Source organism: Odocoileus virginianus, chromosome 19 (genome assembly GCF_023699985.2).
Source record: "Odocoileus virginianus isolate 20LAN1187 ecotype Illinois chromosome 19, Ovbor_1.2, whole genome shotgun sequence".
Taxonomy (NCBI): Eukaryota; Metazoa; Chordata; class Mammalia; order Artiodactyla; family Cervidae; genus Odocoileus; species Odocoileus virginianus.
Window position 1 is genome coordinate 48,947,659 of NC_069692.1, and position 25,995 is coordinate 48,973,653.

The window sequence follows — 25,995 nt, forward strand, 5'->3', positions numbered from 1 at the left end:
TAATATCACAGGCTAAAAAATTAGGAAGAAAGAAAATAACTGAAGAAATATGAACTTTTGGTTAACAAGGATTAATAACACTGGAACATAATTTCAAATGAAGAACATATCTGCTAAAAGCTATGTATTTAAATTCAGTTCTCAGATTTTAATATGATGCAAAATACATTATTCCACATGAATCTCAGTGCATATGAGGAGTCATAAAACAAGAAAAAATAATTTATGTATTTGTAAAATAGGGTAACATTTATATATCTCCTGTCAAAGGTAAAAATGTATTTGTACAAAGCTCTCATATCATTAGGTTAATACTGACCTGCTGTTAATAGATAGGGGTGTTGAACTGCACAAAGCACATGAGAAATTTTCACTCCAACTCCCTATTAAGGTCCTAGGCTCATTCATTATGAAGGCTGCCCCAAAGCCAGAGGGTCTTATTTTATAATTGTTTCACAGCAAAATGTTCAGATAGGAATGCTAATAAGGTCAGTAACAGCTTCCCCATTTTTCTAGAATAAGTTTTTCACGCCTTTAGGGCAGGCCTCTCCTGAAATTTGGAAAGGACTTGAAGGCTGGTCTGTCTGCAAGGAGACGTGTGTGTGTATGGCCTGTAGGTGCAGGATGACAGTTTGGCATCAGTGTAGCTTCTGTAGGAAAACAAATAAAGCAGCAGCAGTGTCCTAACCCAACGTGACTAGAGGTTCTTGTCATTGAAGAACTGTGTTTGCTGTAGTTTTTCAGGTGGTAGCCTTGGAGATTTCTATTTTGACTCTCGGGGTTTATTTCTAAAGTTTTAAGTCAGTGCATTTATATGTATGCTGGAAAAATGAGGTCAGAAAAAGAGTGTTACTGGCATTTGGGAAGGATAATTCTTCATGCAGGGCCTTACAAGCTGTTTGAAGGCCTTACGCATTGTTTGTCCTGCCCCGTTTGACCACTGTGTCCTTCGTCATTTTGACACACACACGCCTCCCACTTCCTAAGGCCCCTACTGTTAACAAATCTGAAAAGTCAAATCTTTATCAGTCACACGAACTACTCTTTGGGCCACTGGATTACAAATAACAGGTTTCCCTCATTATGAACCAATAACAGCTGAACTTTGTAAGTTCAAAAGTAAGAACAATCATTCCCAATACTGTCCCTCCAATGTTGATGGAAGCTAGAAGGCAGGATCTGTTTTCTCCTGCTAACCCCACATCCACTTAGTGTGCGAGGCTCTTTCTAAAATGGATAAGGCTTTGAAGTGTGGCATCCATTCTTGAGGATTTTCACAGAGGTGGGAAATCAGCATGTGCTTGAGAAAAGTTTAAGTTCTTTCAGGATCAAGACGGTGAACTGGAAAACCCTGAGCTCACCTCCTTCCATAGACACACCGAAACTATAACTGTATATGAAACAACTATCTCTGAGGATGGATGACCTGAAGATAGCAGAACAGATGTTCCACAACCGAGGATATAAAGGAAAGGCCAGATCAAGACAGGCAGGAGGTGCAGAGAAGTGGTCCAGTCAGAGGCCACTCCCCTGGGATGCTGACCACTAGGGGAGGGACAGTCCAGCTGAGGAGGTTACCCCGAGGAGCGGGGGTCCACGTCCCTTGTGGGGCTTGCCAGCCCTGGAGACCTGCCCTGGGAAGACAAGTCCCCAAACGCCTGTGCCTGAAAGCCAGCAGGGCCTACCTCCAGGAGAGCCTGAGGGCTGTGGGAAACCAAGCCGCCATCCGTGAGGGCTCCTGCACAAGCCCACCTGCTCTGAGTCCCAGCACGCAAGCACAGCTTGAAAAGCACCTGGGTCTGCTTTTCAGGGGTACTGCATCCTTCTACTTTTCTGTATATTCAGTCCATTAAGTTTTGAGAGTTTGATATTGAAACTCCAACTAAAAATCTTTATCTATTGAAAAATAATTGTAATATATAGTGGAACTATATGTAACTTTGTTCTACATTTTCCAAGTCTCCTGTATTTTTTCATATTTTCATAATTTAAAAAATAAGAAAGAGAAAAAAATACTTTCTAATCTGAAATTGCCAACATTTTGCTTTTTCTTTTTTAAAATCATGAACAGGTGTTGGATATAATCAATTAAGTTTCTTTTTTCTGAATCTATTAATATGACCATAAGTAATTTCTTTCCTTTATCTGGTTATGAGGTAAATTACATTAATTGATTTTCAAATGGTAAACCAATTTTGCCTTCCTATAATAAAACTTGATCTTGAAATAGTTAAAAAAAAATAAGAGCATCTGGGTCCTATGAGAAAGTGGTTCACTGATTGGTTTCAGAGCATGTGACAGAGGGGCAGGATCCAGTGGACTCTGTCCTGAGGACAGATGTGCTGGTAAGTGCTGTTTCCTCCCTTTCCATCTGCTTGGCCCAGCGCTGGTGGGCAGCGTTCTGACACTCTCCATCCCCCTAGCTACAACACTGGGCGCCTCTCCCCAGCACTGCTTGAGGAACTACCCCGGCCCATCACCCCAAAGCAGCTCCTGTTCCACACTGCGGGGGCAGCACCGGATGACATGGGCCCCCCAAGGCAATTCCCACTCTCAGAGTCTGGCCCCTATGTCAGCGTGCCTGTCACAATCATGGCTGGGTCTTGCAGCCGGCCAGCTAGGGGCAACTCCTGCCCATCAGTGCCCCCATAGCAACCATGACCCAACTACAACAGGAGGATGTGTAAGTCCCACAGGGGATACCCTGGGAGCACCCCGCTCTGGTGACCAGGGGGCATCGTGCCCTCGGACGGACCCCATAGGACACCTTCCACGTAAAGCCACTTTTTCAGACGAGGAGATGTAGCTGATAAACCTAACGCAGAGAGATAAACACAGAAAGTTAGGCCAAATGAGGAGATAAGGGAACATCTTCCACATGAAAGGACAAGATGAACCTCAGAAAAGGAAGCTTTTCTTGAGAAAAATGGAGATAAGCAACTAATCGGATAAAAAGTTCAATGTAATAAAGATGCTCACCAAACTTGGGAGAAGAATGCATGAACCCAAGGAGAACTTCAATGAGGAGACAGAAAGTATAAAAAAGAACCAATCACAACTAAAGAATACGATAACTGAAATGAAAAATACTGCAGAGGGAATCCATAGCAGGTTACAGGATGCAGAGGAGAGAATCAGTGATTCAGAAGACAGGGTAGTGAAAATCACCCAGTCAGAGAAGGAAAAAAAAGTGAGTAAAAAGCTAGGACAGCACAGAGCTTACTAACATTTACAATATGAGGGCCCCAGAAGAAGGAGAGAGAGAAAGGACCAGAAAGGGTCTCTAATCTGGTGAAGGAAACAGACCCCAAAGCCTAGGAAGTATGTACCTGTGTGCTAAATCACTTCAGCTGTGCTTGATTCTTTGTGACCCCACTTGTGGTTGATTCTTTGTGAGCCTAGCCCACTAGGCCCCTCTGTCCATGGGATTCTCCAGGCAAGAATACTGGAGTGGGTTTCTGTGCCCTCCTGCAGGGGATCTTCCCGACTCAGGGACTGAACCCACGTCTCTTACATCTCACGCATTGGCAGGCAGGTTCTTTACCACTAGTCCCACCTGGAAAGCACCTAGTAAGCATAGAGAGTCCTAAAGAAGATGAACCCAAAGAGGTCCATACCAAGACATATTATGATTAAAACAGCTAGTTAAAGAATCTTAAAAGAAGTAAGGAAGAAAAAAGTTAAGTACAAGAAAACACCCATAAAAATATCAGCTGATATAAGAAATGAATAAATTCCTAGAAACACACTCTTTCAGGATTGAATCAAGAAGAAATGTTACTTGAATAGACCAATCACTATTAATGAAATTGAATCAGTAATTAAAAAAAGAAAACTACTGCAAAGTTCAGGACTTCACAGGTGAGTTCTACAAAACATTTTATGAAGAGTTAACAATTTTCCTTCTCAAACTATTCCAAAAAATCGAAGAGGAAGAAACACTTCTAAACTCATTCAATGAGGCATTACCCTGGTACCAGAACGAGACAAGGATGCCACCAGGAAAGAAAATTACAGACCAATATCCCCAAAAAACACAGATGTGAAAACTGCAACAAAATATTAGTGAACTGAATGTAACAAAATATGAAAAGGGTCATAAATCATGATTGAGTGAGATTTATTTCAGGGATAGAAAGATGGTTCAATATCCAGAAATCAATCAATGATCAACAGTGAGTGATCTGTACTGTTCTGTTTAGTTGCTAGTGGTGTCTGATTCTTTGTGACCCCATGGACTGCAGCACGCCAGGCTTCCTTGTCCATCACCAACTCTTGGAGCTTACTCACACTCATGTCCATCGAGTCGGTGGTGTCATCCAACCATCTCACCCTCTGCCATCCCTTTCTCTTCCTGCCTTCAATCTTTCCCAGCATTAGGCTCTTTTCCAATTAGCCGGCTCTTTGCATCAGGCAGCCAAAGTACTGGAGCTTCAGCTTCAGCATTAGTCCTTTCAATGAACACCCAGGACTGATTTCCTTTAGGATGGACTGGTTGGATCTCCCTGCAGTCCAAGGGACTCTCAAGAGTTTTCTCCAACACCACAGTTCAAAAGCATTAATTCTTTGGTGCTCAGCTCTCTATATGGTCCAACTCTCACATCCATACATGACTACAGGAAAAACCATAGCTTTGAATAGATGGACCTTTGTTGGCAGTAACGTCTCTGCTTTTTAATATGCTGTCTAGGTTGGTTGTAGCTTTCCAACCAAGGCGAAAGTGTCTTTTAATTTAATGACTGCAGTCACCATCTGCAGTGATTTTGGAGCCCAAGAAAATAAAGTCTGTAACTGTTTCCATAGTTTCCCCATCTATTTGTCATGAGGTGATGGGACCGGATGCCATGATCTTAGTTTTTTGAATGTTGAGTTTTGAGCCAATTTTTTCACTTTCCTCTTTCATTTTCATCAAGAGGCTCTTTAGTTCCTCTTCACTTTCTGCCACAAGGGTGGTGTCCTCTGCATATCTGAGGTTATTGATATTTCTCCCAGCAATCTTGATTCCAGCTTGTGCTTCATCCAGCCCAGAGTTTCTCATGATGTATTCTGCATATAAGTTAGATAAGCAGGGTGTCAATATAGAGCCTTGATGTATTCCTTTCCCAATTTAGAACCATTCCACCATTTCATGTCCAGTTCTAACTGTTGCTTCTTGACCTGCATACACAGTTCTCAGGAGGCAGATCAGGTGGTCTGTTATTCCCATCTCTTGAAGAGTTTTCCACAGTTCGTTGTGATCCACACAGTCAAAGGCTTTAGTGTAGTCAATAAAGCAGAAGTAGATGTTTCTCTGGAACTCTCTTGCTTTTTCTATGACCCAATGGATGTTGGCAACTTGATCTCTGGTTCCTCTGCCTTTTCTAAATCCAGCTTGAACATCTGGAATTTCACGGTTCACGTACTGTTGAAGGCTAGCTTGGAGAATTTTGATTCTAGCTTGTAGAATCAATGTAGTACAAATGAATAAACAAAACTGTGCAGAAACAGAGTCACAGATACAGGGGTCAAACTGGTGTTTGCCAGAGGGTAGGTGAGTGGGAGTTTGGGGGGAAATAGATGAAAGGGATTAAGACAGTCAAATTTCCAGGAATATGATAAATAATTCATGGGAATATAATATACAGCATAGGAAATATGGTCAATAACATTGTGATAACTTTTTATGGTGACAGGTGGTTACTAGACCAGTGGTGATTAATTTATAATGTATATAAAGATTGAATCAGTATACTGTACACCTGAAACAAATATAATATTGTACATCAACTACACTTTAATAAAATTTAAAAATTAAAACCAACAAACAACTAAAAATAAGTAAGTGCTTTCTTAAAAAACTCTTCCAAGGGGAAAGATCTCCTGGAAAAATCTGCCTTTCTTACTTGTACATGGGACCTCAGCTGGATCATGCTTCTCAGGACTTCTTTGATCCTAATGTGGTACCTTCTTATTCACTCCTGGCAGCAAGAACAAATTAGGTCCTACAGTGTCGACCCAGGTGGGAATGCAGGACACCAGGGAGAGCGCGTCTCTCAGTGCACACTGCTGCTGCTGCTGCCGCTAAGTCACTTCAGTCGTGTCCGACTCTGTGTGACCCCACAGACGGCAGCCCACCAGGCTCCGCCATCCCTGGGATTCTCCAGGCAAGAGCACTGGAGTGGGTTGCCATTTCCTTCTCCAGTGCATGAAAGTGAAAAGTGAAAGTGAAGTCGCTCAGTCGTGTCCGACTCTTCTCGACCCCATGGACTGCAGCCCACCAGGCTCCTCCATCCATGGGATTTTCCAGGCAAGAGGACTGGAGTGGGCTGCCATTGCCTTCTCCAAGTGCACAATGGGAAGGCAATAATCAGAAACCCACAGGAGGTCAAAATCTAAAACTGTCTGGAAATGCCTTTGAATTTAAAAAAGTGTCAACAATGACCTCTATCAGGAATTTAGGAAAAATGCAAGAGAAGTGACTCAACTCAGAATCACACTGGCCTTTATTCCTGCTGTAGGAGGACCAGGGTGCTGAAAGAGGGTTCACACGTTTCATCATCAGAATCTTGGTAGGAGCAGGACCTTCCCCGTGCAAACTAGATTGTGAACTTCTAAAAGAGTCATATTTGGTTTCACTGCACTTTGCAGATACTGAATCTTTTACAAATTGAAGGTCTGTAGCAACTCTGGGGCAAAAAAGTCTACTGGTGTCATATTTCAAATTTCTCATGATTATTATATCTGTCATGGCTCTATAAATGGGACAACAAAGTCTCAATGACAGCACATCTGTTTACTACATGGTTTACTGAGCATTTTAAGCCCACTGCTGAGACCTATTGCTCAGAAAAAAGATTCATTCCAAAATATTACTGTTCATTGACAATGTACCTGGTCACCCAGGAGACCTGACAGAAATGCACAACAAGATTCCTGTTATTTTCATGCAGCCCATGGACCAAGGAGTCATTTTGACTTTCAAGTCTCATTCTTTAGAAAATATATTCTGTAAGGCTATAGCTGCCATAGACAGTGATTCATCTGATGGATCTGGGGGAAAATAGAAAAACTTCCTGAAAAGATTCACGATCCTAGATGTCAAGAAGAACACTGATGATTCATAGGAAGAGGTCAAAATATCAACATTAACAGGAATTTGGAAGAAGTTGATTCCGACCCTCATGGATGATGTTGAGGTGTTCAAACCTTCAGTGGAGGAAGTAACAACAGGTGTACTGGAAACAGTAAGAGAACTAGAATTAGAAGTGGAGCCTGAAGATGGGATTGAATTGCTGCAATTTCATGATGAAACTTGAACATAAGAAGGATTGCTTCTTATGTATGAGCAAAGAAAGTGGTTTCTTGAGATAGAATTTACTCCTGGTAAAGCTGCAGTGAAGCTTGTTGAAAGGACAACAAAGGATTTAGAATAGTGCATAAACTTAGTTGATAAAACAGCAGCAGAATTTTGAGAGGATTGACTCCAACTTCAAGTATGGACAAAATGCTATCAAACAGCACTGCTGTTACAGAAACATTGTTTGTGAAAAGAGTCAGTTGATGCAGCAAAATTCATCATTGGCTTATTTTAAGAAATTGCCACAGCCACCCCACGCTTCAGCAACCTACAGTGGGTCCTAGGTAGGACCCTGATCAGTCATCAGCCACCAACATGGAGACAAGACACTCCGCCGAGAAGAAGATTACGAAGAGCTAAAGGCTCAGAGGACAGTTAGCAGATTTCAGTAATGAAGTAACTGCTAATTAAAGTATACGTGTTTTTTTTTTTAGATATAATACTATTGCATGCCTAACAAGCTACAGAATAGTACAAGCACAACTTTCGCATGCACTGAGAAACCAGAAAATTCACACGACTTGATTCACTGCGATGTCCACTTCCTGGTAATGGCCTGGAACCACCCCATAATATCTGCCGGGCATGCTTGAAGTCTCATGTCAATTTCTCATTGCTCTCCACATGCTCCAGCTTCTCTGATAAGTCAAGAAAATTCTATAAAACCCCTTTAAATTTCTGTCCTTTCTTATAGATAATGAGACAATAAAAGTCTCTTTCTATAGTGCATGTCTCAAACCAAACTATGTCATTTCAAATGAAATGGGATTTTTTCCTGAAAAACACTGGAAAAATGTCCTTTTTAGAAAGTTCTGAAGAGCCATCATCAAACAGAATTTGCGTGTGGGCAGAACACCTGGTGTCTCGCTCAGGCCCACATTCTGTCTCTTCTATGCTGGGTTTCTCACTTCAGCTTTTCCTCAGATTCAGTCACACTGTGTCAAGAAGAGGACTGATTCAGTTGACAGTCTCTGAGCTTCCATGGTCTCTAGGGTAACAGTAGTTTTTTATAATCATCCATCATGCAGAGGGTAGCAGTTTTATATGCATATTTTTTCCTTTTTGAAAAAACTTTTAAATTGAGCGAGCAAAACTTTGAAGTTACACTCATAACTGCATATTCTGAGTACTTCAATCTATTTATCTACCAGAGAAAAACCCTTCAGTTCCTGTCAGCTGTGGTTAGGCACCACGAATTGACCAGTAGCCCTTCTCTTTTCTATAATAAGGTTTCCTGGTGTCTTTTGACAGGATTATAAATACAGCATGACTACAGGCAAATATTTCTTAAAAACAAATCCCGTAGTGCAAAAGTTTTTTGGACTGAATTTTTGGAATGCAAAAGTAGGAAGTCAAGAAACACCTGGAGTAACAGGCAAATTTGGCCATGGAGTACAGAATGATGCAGGGCAAAGGCTGATAGAGTTTTGCCAAGAGAACGCACTGGTCATAGCAAACACCCCCTTCCAACAACTCAAGAGAAGACTCTACACATGGACATCACCAGATAGTCAATACCGAAATCAGATTGATTATATTCTTTGCATCCAAAGATGGAGAACCTCTATACAGTCAACAAAAACATGACCAGGAGCTGACTGTGGCTCAGATCATGAACTCCTTATTGCCAAATTCAGATTTAAGTTGAAGAAAGTAGGGAAAGCCACTAGACCATTCAGGTATGACCCAAATCAAATTCCTTATGGTTATAGAGTGGAAGTGTCAAATAGATTCAAGGAATTAGATCTAGTAGACAGAGTGCCTAAAAATCTATGGACAGAGGTTCATGACATTGTACAGGAAGCAGGGATCAAGACCATCCCCAAGGAAAAGAAATGCAAAAAGTCAAAATGGTTGTTTGAGGAGGACTTACAAATAGCTGTGAAAAGAAGAGAAGCAAAAATCAAAGGAGAAAAGGAAAGATATACCCATTTGAATGCAGAGTTCCAAAGAATAGCAAGGAGAGATAAGAAAGCCTTCTTCAGTGATCAATGCAAAGAAATAAAGGAAAACAATAGAATGGGAAAGACTAGAGATCTCTTCAAGAAAATTAGAGATACCAAGGAAACATTTCATGCAACTACAGGCATAATAAACTATGGGCAAAATAAACTATAGGCAAGAATACATAGAAGAACTATACAAAAAAGATCTTCACGACCCAGATAACTATAATGGTGTGATCACTCACCTAGAACCAGACATCCTGGAATGTGAAGTCAATTGGGCCTGAGGAAGCATCAGTACAAACAAAGCTAGTGGAGGTGATGGAATTCTAGTTGAGCTATTTCAAATCCTGAAAGATGATGCTGTGAAAGTGCTGCACTCAATATGCCAGCAAATTTGGAAAACTCAGCAGTGGCCACAGGACTGGAAAAAGTCAGTTTTCACTCCAATCCCAAAGAAAGGCAATGGCAAAGAATGCTCAAACTACCTCACAATTGCACTCATCTCACACACTAGCAAAGTAATGCTCAAAATTCTCCAAGCCAGACTTCAGCAATATGTGAACCGTGAACTTCCAGGTGTTCAAGCTGCATTCAGAAAAGGCAGAGGAAACAGAGATAAAATTGTCATCCGTTGGATCACTGAAAAAGCAAGAGGGTTCCAGAAAAACATCTACTTCTGCTTTACTGACTATGTCAAAGCCTTTGACTGTGTGGATCACAACAAACTGTGGAAAATTCTTCAAGAGATGGGGATGCCAGATCACCTGAGCTGCCTCCTGAGAAATCTGTATGCAGGTCAAGAAGCAACAGTTTGAACTGGACATGGAACTACAGACTGGTTCTAAATCGGGAAACGAGTACATCAAGGCTGTATACTGTCACCCTGTTTATTTAACTTACATGCAGAGTACATCATGAGAAAAGCCAGACTGGATAAAGTACAAGCTGGAATCAAGACTGCCAGGAGAAATATCAATAACCTCATATATGCAGATGACACCACACTTATGGCAAAAAGTGAAGAGAAACTAAAAAGCCTCTTGATGAACATGAAAGAGGAGAGTGAAAAAGTTAGCTTTAAGCTAAACATTCAGAAAACTAAGATCATGGCATCTGGTCCCATCACTTCATGGCAGATAGCTGGGGAAACAGTGGAAACAGCGGCAGACTTTTTTTTTTGGTGGGGGAGGGCTCCAAAATCACTGCAGATGGTGACTGCACCCATGAAATTAAAAGACACTTGCTCCTTGGAAGAAAAGTTATGACCAACCCAGATGGCATATTAAAAAGCAGAGACATTACTCTGACAATAAAGGTCCATCTAGTCAAAGTATGGTTTTTCCAGTAGTCATGATGGATGTGAGAGTTGGACTATAAAGAAAGCTGAGCACTGAAGAATTGATGCTTTTGAACTGTGATGTTGGCGAAGACTCTTGAGAGCTCCTTGGCTAGCAAGGAGATCCAACCAGTCCATCCTAAAGGAAATCAGTCCTGAATATTCACTGGAAGGACTGATGCTGAAGCTGAAACTCCAATAGTTTGTCCACCTGATGCGAAGAACTGACTCATTGGAAAAGACCCTGATGCTGAGAAAGATTGAAGCTGGGAGAAGAAGGGGTCGACAGGATGAGATGGTTGGATGGCATCACCGACTCAGTGGACATGAGTATGAGTAAACTCTGGGAGTTGGTGATGGACAGGGAAGCTCGGTGTGCTGCAGTCCATGGGGTTGCAAAGAGTCGGACATGACTGAGTGACTGAACTGATCTGAACTGAAAAGGAGATACTGTGCAAACGTTGAGGAGACACCTGAGTTAATAATGATAAATAATGACATATTATTGCTGTTATTATCATAGCAAAATTATTAAATACATTTAGATTAGCAGATAATGATCAGCTTTAAGTTTGAATGAGTAATAGTTAAAAATCTATTTCTGGAATGTCAAATACTAACAAGATATCCTATATTACATGTATAGTACAAACAAATTTATAAAAAATATATACCAAATATATATAATCTATTTACATATTTTTGATGTATTAATACATATTTTTAACGTATATTCTGGAGAAGGAAATGAGGTTGCAAAAGAGTTGGATATGACAGCAAATAAACAACAAAAATTGTATATTAATATGCATAATTGTTGACTTAACTGTGATTAGCATGTTATATATACTGAGAGTGAAATAGCTGGTAAACAAATATTGTCCTTGAAGACTTACCTTGGGGTCCAGGGTCTCCAGGAGGTCCAGGTAACCCATCCTTGCCTGGAGGCCCAGGCCTCCCATGAGCTTGAGCAGCCAGCATTGCTGCTGGGAGCTTGAGCTGGGATAGGAACACAGCCATCCTCTCTTCATTGATGAAAGGAAAAATAATACATCATGTTACAGAAATACTTTGTATGTCAAAAGTTTTCAAATTTGTTTCTCATGAAATTCAACAAAAATTGATTTGGTTTTCAATTTATGTACGTCTAGTTTACCAAGTGGTCTGATTGCTAAGAGTTCTTTTGATTGTTCAAGTAAAACAGTTGTACAAGGTTGCTTCAACATGAAGACAGGTAAGTTGTGACAATGAGAGGCTCTGAGGTCCTTCAGTGATTCAGAGATGTTGCTGACCTAGTGGGCAACGTCCTAGAGCCTGGTTAACCTCTGTGGTGACTTGTGGAGAGAACTCAGGTTTGTATTCAAAAAATGGTTGTTATAATAAATTTAAGCCTCTTTCCAGCAATACTGTTAACGTGCCTGTGGTGATTTAAAATATGCTGATAAAGTCTTTGACACTCCCTTCCAGGTGGAATTCAGTTCAGTTCAGTTCAGTTGCTCGGTCGTGTCCGACTCTTTGCGACCCCATGAGTGGAATTAGGTGGAGCCTCATCCTCCTATTACAGAGTGTGGGCTGGACTTTCTTTTACTTTTAATGAATAGGAAAAAGGCAAGTAGGGAGACTAATTCATAAAGGCTGCTGACTTCCTGGCTGCATTCTCTCTTAGCTTCTCATTCTGAGGGAAGCCAGCTGCCACATCCTGAGGACACAAACAGACCTACATGGGGTGAACTGAAGCCATCTGCCAATAGCCACATGACTGAGCCTGGACATGTCTCTCCCAGCCCCAGCCAAGCCCGCAGGGGACGTAAGCTGGCACTCTGAACATAATTCATGACAGACTGAGTCCGAACCACACAACTAAGCAATTCAGGAAGTCCCTGACCCAGAAAAAATGTGTGATGATAACCACTGTTGTTTTAAGCCACTGAAGTTCTGAGAAACTTTCTTATGTAGCAATAGGTAACTCATATGGTATTATCTATGTTTTTATAAGTCCCATGCACTATAATGATTACCTGCTGATAAGCTTTATTTTATGACTATAAATCTGTCATATAATTATTTTCAGAATTATTTTTCTAATAATCAAGTCACAGTTATACTTATTATTATAGAATTCTTGGTTATTAATATCACATAGACCATTATTTAAATTTCACCTCAGAAGCATGTTCAATATTTTACCACTATGTCATTGGGAAGATGGCCTGGAGAAGGGAACAGCTACCCACTCCGGTATTCTTGCGAGGAGAAGGCCATGGACAGAGGAGCCTGCGGCTGTAGTCCAGTGTCTGAGTCAGAAGTGACCGAGTGGGTAACACAGTTACAGAGCTCATATTTAACAAACCTAATACATACACAGCTAGATTTAAATCAGAAAACTGGAGGAGGGCATATCCTTGCTATGAGAAAAAGAAACAGTATTCTTTTCATGTATTTTCTTTAAAAAGCAAATTCAAATGATTTCAATTGTGAAACTAACCACAATTTTTTGAAGATACAGCTAATAAGTATTAAGAAATGAATCTTTCATGTGAAAAATTCCAGACAAGTGTTTTACTGATTACACTAGTGTAAATTTTGCAAGTAAGGACAAAATGTAACACATTAGAATCCATAGCTGCCAGCTGGGAAAAACAAGGGCCAAATCACAGAGACCTGTAAAGAGGTACCTCAGCTTTCTCCAGACTTTTCACTCAGTGTAGTTTTATTTAAACTTGGAAGATACTTTTCACTTCAACAGATACGTCTGTTTTATAAATTTTTGATAAAGAACAAGTTACTCTTGAGTAACCTATTTTTCAGTGGGCTTTCAATGAGAAATTTTGTTTAAAAAATGTAGGTCCACACACTGTTTAGGAAGTAAAGCAAAATTATTTTCAAATAGAATTATTAAAGAAAAAGCCCCAACAAACATGGAGTATTAGCTGTACTTACCGAAAGAGTAATCACCCTACACTCACATCTGAAATCAAAAAAAGCCAGAAGGGAAACAGGACAGCATCCGCAGGACCAGAATCTCCAGGGAAGATTTACTGACTGTGATGAAGGGGGCCAAAGGGGACTGATAGCTCATCTCTAAAAGTGACATTAACTCACTGACTTTCCATAACACTTTTCATTACCTTTCTATCTGGGCCATGTTTGGTTGCTGTGAATACATCTGTTTTGAGTAACAGTATATAAAACAAATTTGCAATTTATATATATATATATAGTTTTGCAAATCATCCCATTAAATACAGATAGAATATCTTTAATTGTAAACTGAGTACTTTATAAAAATATGAAATTCAATGTTTACAGCTTGAAACTTTGCATATTAGTTATTGTTTTGCACTTAAAAGATAGATATATACTTCAGTACAATTTTTCTTAATTTGAGACATACCTCTCTGAATGCCTTCAATGTCTAAACAAAATATTCCTATCACTACTTCTTCCTCTTTAACATATGAATTGAATTTACAACTACTTTGCTTTTGGTGCTTTTAAATATTTTCAGGAAAAGTTTTTTTTAAATTTTTAAAAATTAATTTATTTTAATTGGAGGCTAATTACTTTACAATATTGTGGTGGCTGTTGCCATATGTTGACATGAATCAGCCACTCTGTATATGTGTCCCCCATCCTGAACGCCCCTCCCAACTACATCCCCATCCCGATGTATTTTTTTAGTTTATTATTGTTTTTTATTGAAAGATAATTGCTTTACAGAATTTTGCTGTTTTCTGTCAAACCTCAACATGACTCAGCCATAGGGATACATATACCCCCTCCCTCATGAACCTCCCCCCATCTCCCTCCCCACCCCACCCCACTAGGTTGATACAGAGCCCCTGTTTGAGCTTTCTGAGACATGCAGGAAATTCCTGTTGGCCATCTATTTTACATATGGTCATGTAAGTTTCCATGTTATTCCTCCCATACATCTCACCCTCTCCTCCCCTCTCCCCATGTCCATAAGTCTATTCTCTATGCCTGCTTCTCCACTGTTGTATTCTAACACATGTATACAGAATCTAGAAAAATGGTACTGAAGAATTTATTTACAGGGCATCAATAATTTTTTAAATAATTACTTCTGCTGTAAATTATCTAGCTTTAAGAAACGCTCAGGAAGAGTCATTTAGCATAAGAGTAATTACTTCCTCTGAACCACACTCTAATGCTCTATAATTTTAAGTAATACATTTCTGAGCCAGTAAATAAATTATAAAGGCCTGTATTCTTAATTGTTTTTCCTCTGTTTTCACGGATCTTTGGTCAATAAACTGTTTTTGGCTGCACTTTCTAATGAGGCAGGAAACTAAAGAGTCTGGATAGGCGCATGCATAAAGCAGACACACAGAGCCTGTCTGCCAAGGCAAACCCACAGCAGTCATAGCGGTCATTCTAACAGATGAGACCAGGGGCGGGCCTTCCTTGGAGAAAGGGCTCGTTAATATCAAGCAGACACAAATATTAATGTGGTGATAAAGTACCTAAGACAGAGAAGGAAGGGACACTCAGACATCTAACCCATGGTCTACCTTCTATTTCAGAGATAGAATTTGTAAATATTTTCAAAGAGAGATCCATCTTTTTCTCCTAAAGCCCATTCAAATGTTTAATTGCCCATTTTCTTGATAGAGCTTCAATTTATTTTCTTATGTTACTCCATTATGGAAACAGAGACTAGTTACTGAGTGATTTCCCTTGGGAAATCAGTCATCAATTTGATAATATTGTTACATCTTGGCCTTCAGGTTAAGTAACTTTTATTCATAGGCTTGGTAATCTGTTCTATAAATCACGTTTTGGTTCTACTACTCTGGGGCTTTCCATGTATCTCTTAAATGTGGAAACCAAAATTAAATACAGTAATCTCCTAATGAACAAAAATATCAGAAGAGCAATTTCCTTTCATATCTTAAGAATGATTTTCCAGTTTCATGTTAACTGTTAATTCAGCAGTATCATTTGGTGGCTTCATATTCGCTCAGGGGCTCATCATGACTCAAGGGTTGTTATTGCTATATCTAACTCTGGCTGGATCTAATCCTTTGTTACCTTTGTTGCTTTGAAATGTTATTATGAGTAAAGATGGTAGATTGAACACATGTGTCTGCTTTAACTATTTCTTACATCCCTACAAAAACAATGGTAAATTATTTTTAAAGGCATAAAACCATGAGAATAGGAGAATGACATCATGAAAGGAGATGACATTAAACTCTGGAAGCTCTCAGATGGTGGAGTGTGCATAACTTCACAGACTCACGAAAATCAAATCTTTGCACTGGAAGCTGAGGGACAGCCTGTGTCAAACCATAAAATCTTTAAAATATTTAGAATTGACTGCATGAGTTACATGTGGAAGTGAGGGTGAAGGAGGGGAACTGAAATGAGGGAGATTGGTTGGAAGCCTGTTTAGGAAATGGTCTTAGAAATCCCCTTCTCTGCTTGTGCAGCTGGCTCACTGCCCCTTCCCAATTTCAGCCTGAAGGTTTATTATCTGAAAAGCGCAAACAGACCATCTCTGCACGGAAGACCACAGACTGTGTTGAGGCTTCCAGAATGAGAACAAGGAGAAGAGATGGAAACTGCAGTGCTTGCAGCTGAGGCCCCAGCAGGAGCCTCCTACCCTGCTCCCCAGATGGTAGCAGCCAGGCAGGTAACGCAAATGTTTCCTCTGGGGAATCTGATCAGAATGAGACTTCAAGACACTGAAGTTGAGGGTCCTGCAATTAAAAAAACCCAACTAGACTACCTACAGTAAAGCTCATGGTTGGCAACACCACCATTCACTCCTAATAGTCCATCAGTTTTTTCTAGAACCCATGCTTTTGTATGAGCAGATGGCTAAGGATGACTGGTGCCGAGGGAACCCTCTAAGTTGTATGATAGACCTAAACAAACTGAAAGAAGCAGAGTGCAAGAAACAGAGACTATGATGTGGCAAGTATTTTTAAAAATTACATCTCCAATTTTGTCTACCTATGAGATGATATGTATATACACAAATTTGTGGTTGTTGTTCAGTCCCTAGGTCGTGTTCGACTCTTTGTGACCACATGAAGCGCGGCACACCAGGCTTCCCTGTCCTTCTCTATCTCCTGGAGTTTGCTCAAACTCAAGTCCATTGAGTCAGTGATGCCATCTAACCATCTCATCCTCTGACATCCCCTTCCCTCTTGCCTTCAATCTTTCCGATCATCAGGGTCTTTTCCAATAAGTCAGCTCTTCACATCAGGTGGCCAAAGTATTGGAATTTCACCTTTAGCATCAGTCCTTTCAGTGAATATTCAGGACTGATTTCCTTTGGAATTGACTGGCTTGATCTCCATGCAGTCTAAGGGACTCTCAAGGGTCTTCTCCAACACCACAGTTCAAAAGGGTCAATTCAGTGATCAGTCTACTTTATGGTCCAACTCTCACATCTGTACATGACTCCTGGAAAAACCATAGCTTTGACTCTACGGACCTTTGTTGGCAAAGTGATGTCTTTTGTTTTTTTTAATACACTGTCTAGGTTTGTAATAGTTTTTCTTCCAAGGAGCAAGCACCTTTTAATTTCATGGCTGCAGTCACTGTCTGCAGTGATTTTGGAGCCTAAGAAAATAAAGTCTGTCACTGTTTCCATTGTTTCCCCATCTATTTGCCATGAAGTGATGGGACCAGATGCCATGATCTTCGTTTTTTGAATGCTGAATTTTAAGCCAGCTTTTCACTCTCCTCTTTCACCTTCATCAATAGACTCTTTAGTTCCTGTTCGCTTTCTGCCATTAGAGTGGTTATCATCTACTTCTCTGAGGTTGTCAATATTTCTCCTGGAAATCTTGATTCCAGTTTGTGAGTCATCCAGCCCAGCATTTCACATGATGTACTGTGCATATAAGTTAAATAAGCAGGGTGACAAGATACAGGCTTGATATTCTCCTTTCCCAATTTTGAAGCAGTCCGTTGTTCCATGTCCAGTTCTAACTGTTGCTTCTTCTCCTGACTCAGCTCAGTTCTGGAGCCTGGAAGTGGGGGAAACAGCCCCCTCCCCTCTGCAATAACAGGAAGAGGGAGCAGAGGAATTGGCTTGTCTGGGGGAACAGAGGGATTATTGTCCAAATAGGTCACGCTCATCAGAGGGGCGTGATCACAGCCGCCCTGGAGCCCCAGAGCCTCCAGGCTGGTCCCCAGGAAAGGTGGGCTGGGTCTTTCTCAGCTGGAGGAGGGAGCTTGTGTCAGGAGGACCCAGAGGGACTGTGCTTTTGCGCTCAGTCTACCTGCTGGGCCGGGCTGGAGCCACTTCCTTCCTTCTGACCACAGTCAAGGTCCCAGGGCCCAGCTACATCCCAGGCCTGGAACTTTCCTGGTGTTCCAGTGGTTAAGAATCCACCTCCTAATGCAGGGAATGCAAGTTCGATCCCTGGTCAGGGAACTAAGATCCCACCTGCTGTGGGGCAACCTAGCCCATGTGCCACAACCAGAGAGCCAGCGTGATGCACTGAAAACCCAGCATGGCCAAAAAGAAAAAAACCCAAGAAACAAAACCCCAAAACCATCACCCCAGGCCTGACGTGAGGCAGAAGAGAGGCGTCAAGGCTGCTGTCTCTCCTGCTGGTCAGTTTTGGGGGTTGCAGAGTGGAGCCTGGCGAGGACGAGATCCTGGAGGTTGCCCTGGCTCAGCCCTGGGGGAAGAGAAAGGAAAAGCCAACAAGAAAGGTGGTTTATTATTCTCAGAACTGCACATAACGGCAGGAGCTTCTTTCAAGACCAGAGATGAGGACATTCCCTTCTCGGTTTTGGGGCTTTGGTAAGGAGACTCATTACCAAAGTATACAAGTTCCTCAGGAGGCAAGTAAGGTGGTCTGATAGTTCCATACCTTTAAGAACTTTCCAGTTTGTTGTGATCCACACAAAGGCTTTACTGTAGTCAATGAGGCAGATAACTTTGGAATTCCCACGCTTTTTCTATGATCCAATGGATGCTGGCAACTTGATCTCTGGTTCCTCTGCCTTTTCTGAATCCAGCTTGTACATCTGGAAGTTCTCAGTGCATGAACTGTTGAAGCCAAGCTTGAAGGGTTTTTGAGCATTACCTTGCGAGCATGTGAAATGAGGACAATTGTATGGTAATTTGAATATTCTTCTTTGGAATTGGAATGTAAACTGACCTTTTCCAGTCCTGTTGCCACTGCGAGTTTTCCAAATTTGCTGACATATTGAGTGCCGCACTTTAACAGCACTGTCTTTTAGGATTTGAAATAACTCAGCTGGAATTCCATCACCTCCACTGGCTTTGTTCGTTGTAATGTTTCTTGAGACCCATTTGACTTCACACTCCAGATGTCTGGCTCTAGGTAAGTCATCACATCCTCATGGTAATCCAGGTCATTAAGACTTTTTGTATAGTTCCTCTGTGCATTCTTGTCACCTCCTCTTAATATCTTCTGCTTCTGTTAGGTTCTTACTCTTTCTGTCCTTCCCCATGCCCATTCTTGCAGGTACTATTTCCTTGATCTCTCTAATTTTCTTGAGGAGGCCTCTAGTCTTTTCCATCCTATTGCTTTCCCCTATTTCTTTGCATTGTTCACTTAAGAAGGCTTTCTTATCTCTCCTTGCTGTTCTCTGGACTCTGCATCCAGTTGGGTGTATCTTTCCCTTTCTCCTTTGCCTTTCACTTTTCTTCTTTTCTCAGCTGTTTTCAAGGCATTCTCAGACAACCACTTTGCCTTCTTGCATTTCTTTTTCTTTGGGATGGTTTCGGTCACTGACTCCTGTACAATGTTATGAATCTCTGTCCATAGTTCTTCAGGCACTCTGTCTAACAGATCTAATCCTTTGTATTTATTCATCACTTCCACTGTATAGTCATAAGGGGTTTGATTTAGGTCCTACCTGATTGGCCTAGTGGTTTTCCCTACTTTCTTCAATTTAAGCCAAAATTTTGCAATAAGGAGCTCATGGTCTCAGCCACAGTCAGCTCCAGGTCTTGTTTTTGCTGACCGTATAGAGCATGTATACAAATACATATATAAATTAATATCTTCACTGTAGATATATTGAAAGATGAGAGCAGGATAATACTTACTAATGTGTGTGTGTGTGTGTGTGTGTGTGTGTGTGCGTGTGTTTGTGTGCATGTGAGTGTGGTATGCTCAGTCATGTTTGACTCTTTGTGACCCTATGGACTGCAGCCCTTGGCTCCTCTGTCCATGGGATTCTCCATCCAAGAATACTAAAGTGAGTTGCCATTCCCTTCTACAGGGGATCTCTCTGACCCAGGGACTGAACTCAGGTCTCCTGCATTGCAAGAAGATTCTTTACAGTCTGAGCTACTAGGGGCTTCCCCTTCTCAAGGCTCTGGGCCACTAAAGACACAGATGTTACCTGAGGTCTCAGGTGTCCTGACTTCGGGGCTGACTTTACAGATGTGCTACCTTCCACCCTCAGAAGGTTGCCCCTGCTTGGTCTAATGTTTTGCTGTTGCTTTCTTATAATTCTTAATAATTTTTGAACAATGCACTTGCATTTTCCTTTTGCATTGAATCTTGCAAATTACCTGGCCTGCTTATGCCTCTATTATTTTTCACTGTTTCCATGAGAGCTTGAGATGTCTTTTTCCTTTTCAGATGTTTGAGGGATGCTTATTGTGGGGGAATGTCTGGATTGCAAAATTTGGAGCCTATTTCATGATGTTTGATTCTAAAGTCAAAAAAGAAAAGGAGCTTCTAATATATAAGGGCAACATTAAAATTACAAGGAGAAAACTCATAACTAAAAAAAAAAGAGTGAATAATTGTATTACAAACTATCATGTCAGAGCAAGATAAAGATACTTAGTAGACAGCAAGATGAAATCAGCAGCATGAATTCATGACCTTTCAAAAAACATTTGTTTTCTATTTTGTCACTGAAGCAACCTAAGTCCCTGGGCTACTCTGCTCTCTCTTTAGTGCTCAGGTGAAATAAGATGATGTCCACTCAAGTGCTGACATTTTGTTCTGTCTTACTAATTTCTACTTAAAATAATCAGGGTTCCTGGAGAGATGATAACTCCATGCTGGCAGTGAAAGCCTTAAGATGAACTTGGGGTATCCTGTAATCTTACTCCCTGGAAAATTCAACAATGTATGTTTAGCTTAGCAAAGCAGGAACCATGAACCAATGTGGATTTATTTTCTAAAGACAATTCTCACCTTATTAAGCTCATAGTTGAGGGAAATGATTTTTGCAAACTATTTGACAAAATTATGTAATATCCTTGTAAATAAAGAAATGTGGATTAGATTTTAAGACAACTATTTGGATTTAGAGCTCGCTAAAATAGATTAAATAGATGCTTTACAAATGGGCAGGAGGAACTCAATGGTGTTTGGACCTAATCCTTTTAACTCAACATTTCTATTAAAAACTATGACGTACCTATGAAATTTAGAGATGACACAAAGTTATGAGGGTCAGGCAACCTGCCCTACAACAAGACAAGATCCCAAAAGATATTTTCAGGTTGGAACAATGTATGTACAAGGATCACTTGAAGTTGAGTAAAAATAGACATAAAAATCACTTACATTTAACAAATGAACACAAAGCATAATGAGAAAAACTCAATTTTTTTAAAGTTTCTATAAGGTGGATGGAGGGTTGTTAGTTCACTTAAAAGTCAAAATGAATCAACAGTGTGATACAGACAAGTTTTTTTTAAGGAACACTATCTTAGGCTGCATTATTGAAGTGTCTAAATCAGGGGTCAGAAAGCCTTCTTGCTGAAGGGTCACAAAGTAAATATTTGAGGCCTGGTAGGCTACGCAGTCCCTGTCATATACTTAAACCTGCTGCCCAGCATGAAAGCGAGCAGAGAAAATACATAAAGAAAGGAGTGTGACTGCACTCCTATGACACTATTTATGGACACAGATTTGAATTTCTGACCATTTCGCATGTCATCAAAATATTATTTTGATTAAAAAAAAATTTAGAAATGCATCCTCCTTCCATGGGCTTCCCAGGTGGCACTAGTGGTAAAAGACATGCCTGCCAATGCGGGAGACAAAAGAGACAGCTGGAGGAGATAATGGCAATGCACTCCTGGGAAATCCCATGGAGAGAGGAGCCTGGCAGGCTACAGTCCATAGGGTCGCAAAGAGCTGGACATGACTGAAGCGACTTAGCATGCAAGCAAATACCTCCTTCCATCTGCCAAAAAGGTAGAATCAATTCTTAGCTTGTGGCTATAACAACAACGAGAGGCAGGTAGACAGGGCTGGTGGCCATGGTTCACTGAACCTGGTCTAGATCTAAAGACACTCTCCTCTGCCTGGTCATAATACTCCTGGAGAACGAGGGCTGTTTCTCCAGGGCGATGACGTGGGGGAACCGGACACGCTTGCTCCATGGAGGAGACTAAGGAAGGGTACTGCGGATGCTCACTCAGAGGGCTGTCGTGTGAAGAGAAGGTCCTTTCCCGGTGGTGGGTACGGACCAGGAGTAAGGAGAGAACCTACAGGGAGGCAGACTTAGCTCCATGTGAGTAAGAAGCTCCTATCTGAGCTGCCCCATGCTAGGACAGGCCACCTCTTAAGGCAGATAGTGCACAGCATCTTTGCACAAACGCTGCTGGAGAGATTGTCAACAGCAGAGGGGGAGGAGGAAGCGGGGACAATTCAGAAATGTGTACTCAGCAAACCTCACCTTCAAAAATCCTCAGAACTTCTTGATTAATATACTTCTTTATTTCTTCAAATGAAACCACATCAGCCTAAAGAAGAGGAAGAAAAGGTCTGTTAATACAGAGCCTAGCACAAATGAATAAAGAAGAGAAGCAGTGGGTTGGCATGCATGCGTAAAATGTCTATAGAGATCCACTGATCAAGCAAAATAGTTTTGTCCTTTGTACTAATCCCTGGATAGTGGTAAAGTCCATATCTAGCCAATTCTATCATGTGTCTTCAAAGGATGAGAACTAACTGGGCTGATTCTTTAACATGTTTCATTCATGAGCTACAGCTTACTAAGTTTTACCCACTTCATGGTCAAGTTTATTTTGCAATTTGCACACTGCAAGCAAACCTGTATTCAGCAATTTTCTTTTCTTTTTACAATTTTTATTTATTTAATTTTGGCCGTACTGGGTCTTTACTGCTTCGTGTGGGCTTTCTCTATTTGTGGTGATCGGGGACTGCTCTTGAGTGGCGGTGCTCGGGTTTCTCACTGGTAACTTCTCTTGGTGAGGAGCATGGGCTCTGGGGTAGACAGGCTTCAGCAGCTGTGGCACATGGGCTCACAGGTTGTGGTACATGGGTTTAGCTGCTTCGTGGAATGTGGGATCTTCCCGGACCAGGGATTAAACCTGCATTGGCAGCTGGACTCTTAACTGATGGGTCACTGGAAGTCTGAAATTTTCCTGATAGAAAATGCTGTGGAGTCTGGTAAAGGGAAGTATGTAGATGATGCCACCTGACTTTTTAACCTCTTTACAAATAAATCTACATGAATTTGACCAAGAGCCTAACATTTATAATAGCATTTGACATTTATAATAGTAATGTTTTATTTCAGGACCTTGATAGTTTTAAAAGGGAGCTATTATTTTTCACAGTGGTTAAGGCTTCAAAGTATGTTGTTACTCTGCTTTGCATTTGGTGGTTACTATCCACGGATACATGTGCGGCATTAAAGACAGTATGATGTGTTGGCAGAGTGAGAGCTTCTGTGGGACTTCACAGTATTTCATTTTCACTGTTTGAATGAATGCATCTAGTACCACAGGCTGGCGCAGCACTGAGAGTTCGCTGCTCAGGCTTGATTTAAGCAGAACACAGCGAGAGTGGGTGAGAGAGTATGGTGGGAACGCCCAGTTCGGCCCAACCTCTGGACTTAGCTGTTTATCAGGGGACAGCATGTCCTTCATTTCCTGGTCTCACACTAGGACTGCCCCCCCCCACTTCCTGAAGAGGACATACTCTGACTCAGTTCCTCTGCAGAATGGCCAGCCACCACCTCCTGAGGATGCTTATAAAGACACGGGCCTCCTTAGCCAGATACCCTCTTGGGCAAATGGGTTTCCACTTCAAAGCACCACTCAGGGCAGATTCGTTGTTCTGAGAGTCAACAAAATGGAGTTTTAACATAGATAGATGTGTGTTTTCCGTGTAGTGGAAGGGGCTACCATCGATCGTATTTGAGGGCAAGGCCCTGGAGTTGGTCAGAGCTGGGTCTGTCTGACCCCTAGATCACTGTGAGCCTGGACAGGTCGGAGTTCGGCTTCTGCATTTGTCAAGGTGGAAGGTGAGGTCACCTGTCCTCTCAGGTTAGTTGTGAGGATCTAAGGAGGGAATGTTCAGTGAGTACTCAGTGTGGGACCTGGCACATCACTTGAAGTAAATGACATGATTGCTGCGCTTGTAGAGGCCAGCTTAGGTTCATTTTATCTGGAAAGGTTTATGACTTGCAGTCCCAGCCAGGAGCTCCAGAAGCTCTCTGCCCACTTACCGGGGAGCCAGGGAGGCCGGGGAGGCCTGGCAGGCCCTGATGCCCAGGGGACCCTGGGGAGCCCTTGTTTCCTGGGGGCCCCACAGGACCTATGGCCCCCTTTATCCCTTGAAGGCCTGGTTTTCCTTGTTCACCTTGTGGGCCTCGGTCTCCTGGAATTCCCTGATCACCCTGTTGGGAAAAAAACGAATTAGAATGATCTCTTCTAGAACCATGTTAGCAAAGGTTCTGGATTCATACTGGCATGTGTTAGCTGTGGAGCCTTTGGTAAGTGGATTAAACTCTCTGCACCCTGCTTCCTGTCCCTAGAGGGGGGCTGTTAGCAGTATCCACTGAATAGAAGATGCTGAGAAGTGAGTTAACTTGGCACTCAGAAAGCGCTCAGCTCCAAGTCAGTGACGAGCTAACTTGCACCCCGTTGTCAGTCCAGACTGACGGCATTTCTGAAAGTCCACAGTGGCGCCGCCACTTCAGGCCTGGGTCTCCTTTGCGATAACAGAGGACGATGGCTAAGAAGAGTTCATCACTGAAAGCTTCCATTTGGAAAAGCTTCAGGACGCTCAAAATCTCTCCTAAATCAGGTACTTTATTCTTTTTATGCTTTCTCCTGTATGTTTGGTCTTTGTTAGTTTCTGTGGGTTGGTTTTGGCACTCATGATTTACCCATGTGTGCACTTGCGTGTGTGTGTATGTGTGAGTGCATTCTATGTCCTAAAGGGACGTGACTGAGGAAGGTGAGAAAAAACAGCCTTTGGGAATGTTCAAAGCAGGTGACTCGGGTGGAAGGTCATTACTGAGATCATTTACTCAATAATGTAAATGAACTATAAGAAAATTCATTGAATGAGATGCTGTAACAAATTAGATGTGCTTGAATCTGAGAAGTTTCTTTAATGCTGACTTTTTCCTGCAAGGCGTTTACTACATATAAGTTTGTGCATGAGAGTATGAAAGAGCAAGGGAGAGGGAGAGAGAGAGAGAGAGATGGAATATAAATGAATGAATATGTGTGTATGTTGGCAGATATTTCAGTTTCTGCATTTCAAATATTAGTTCCACAGCTCCAGGAGGTGATGATCACACTGAATATGAAAGATTGGTGCATTAACCTGCCCCGTATTTTACTGTTATTCTTCTATTTGTGATTCTTCTGCAAAAGTTCAAACTCTATTTTTCCTGATTTAAAAAATAATGAAATGAATGAATAGTTACTGAGGTCTATCTGATCCTAAATGAAGAGATATAGAATGAAGCCATGCACAAAGAAGAAAATCATTTGGACCTAATTTAAATTCTACTGCCTTAGTTATAAAAAAAATGTCTGATACAAGTATATCAACCCAGGTCACATTTGTAAAAATATCTGAGATGAATAAGACAAAAAAAAAAAAAAAGAGAGAAACGGAAGAACTGCTAGCACACCTTGAGTATATGCAAAATAAACACAATTAAAATTATTTATAATTTAGGTACAAGGATGTTTATTATAAAAACTAGAAAGAACCTAAATATCCCAGAAAAAGGGGCAAGGTATTTTCCACATACCTTGGAGAAGGTATATCCAAATACTGGAATAACATATAGCCACTAAAAGGTCTGTGTGGATCTAGGTTTTCTGACGTGGAAAGATGGTCATCATATGTTAGGTGAAAAGAGTCATTTACCAAAAAGTATGAACCCATTTTTTTTAAAAGTATATGCTCACTTGCATCGATGCATTAAGCAAACATGTATATTATATTATGTATAACAGTGAGATGGAAATAGGCCCAAAATATCAATAGTGCTTATCTCTGTGTAGTGAAATAAGGTAGACTTTTTTCTTTTTTCTTTATGTTTCTCTATTTTTGTATTTTCTTCAGTTATCATGGATTATTTGTGTGGTGGTAGTGGTGGTTCAA

At 41.2% G+C, this 25,995-nt stretch overlaps 1 protein-coding gene across 1 annotated transcript in view; it reads right to left on the minus strand.

Moving 5' to 3' along the window:
* The window catches only part of COL19A1 (collagen type XIX alpha 1 chain), a 424,857-nt gene that overhangs the window by 8,645 nt on the left and 390,217 nt on the right, over nucleotides 1-25,995 (minus strand). Inside the window, exons 46-48 of the mRNA XM_070450224.1 lie at nucleotides 24,095-24,265; nucleotides 22,295-22,361; nucleotides 11,518-11,646 (exon numbers count right to left, since the gene is read on the minus strand). Coding sequence (XP_070306325.1) covers nucleotides 11,518-11,646; nucleotides 22,295-22,361; nucleotides 24,095-24,265 — 367 coding nt within the window. The remainder of the gene's footprint in view (nucleotides 1-11,517; nucleotides 11,647-22,294; nucleotides 22,362-24,094; nucleotides 24,266-25,995) is intronic.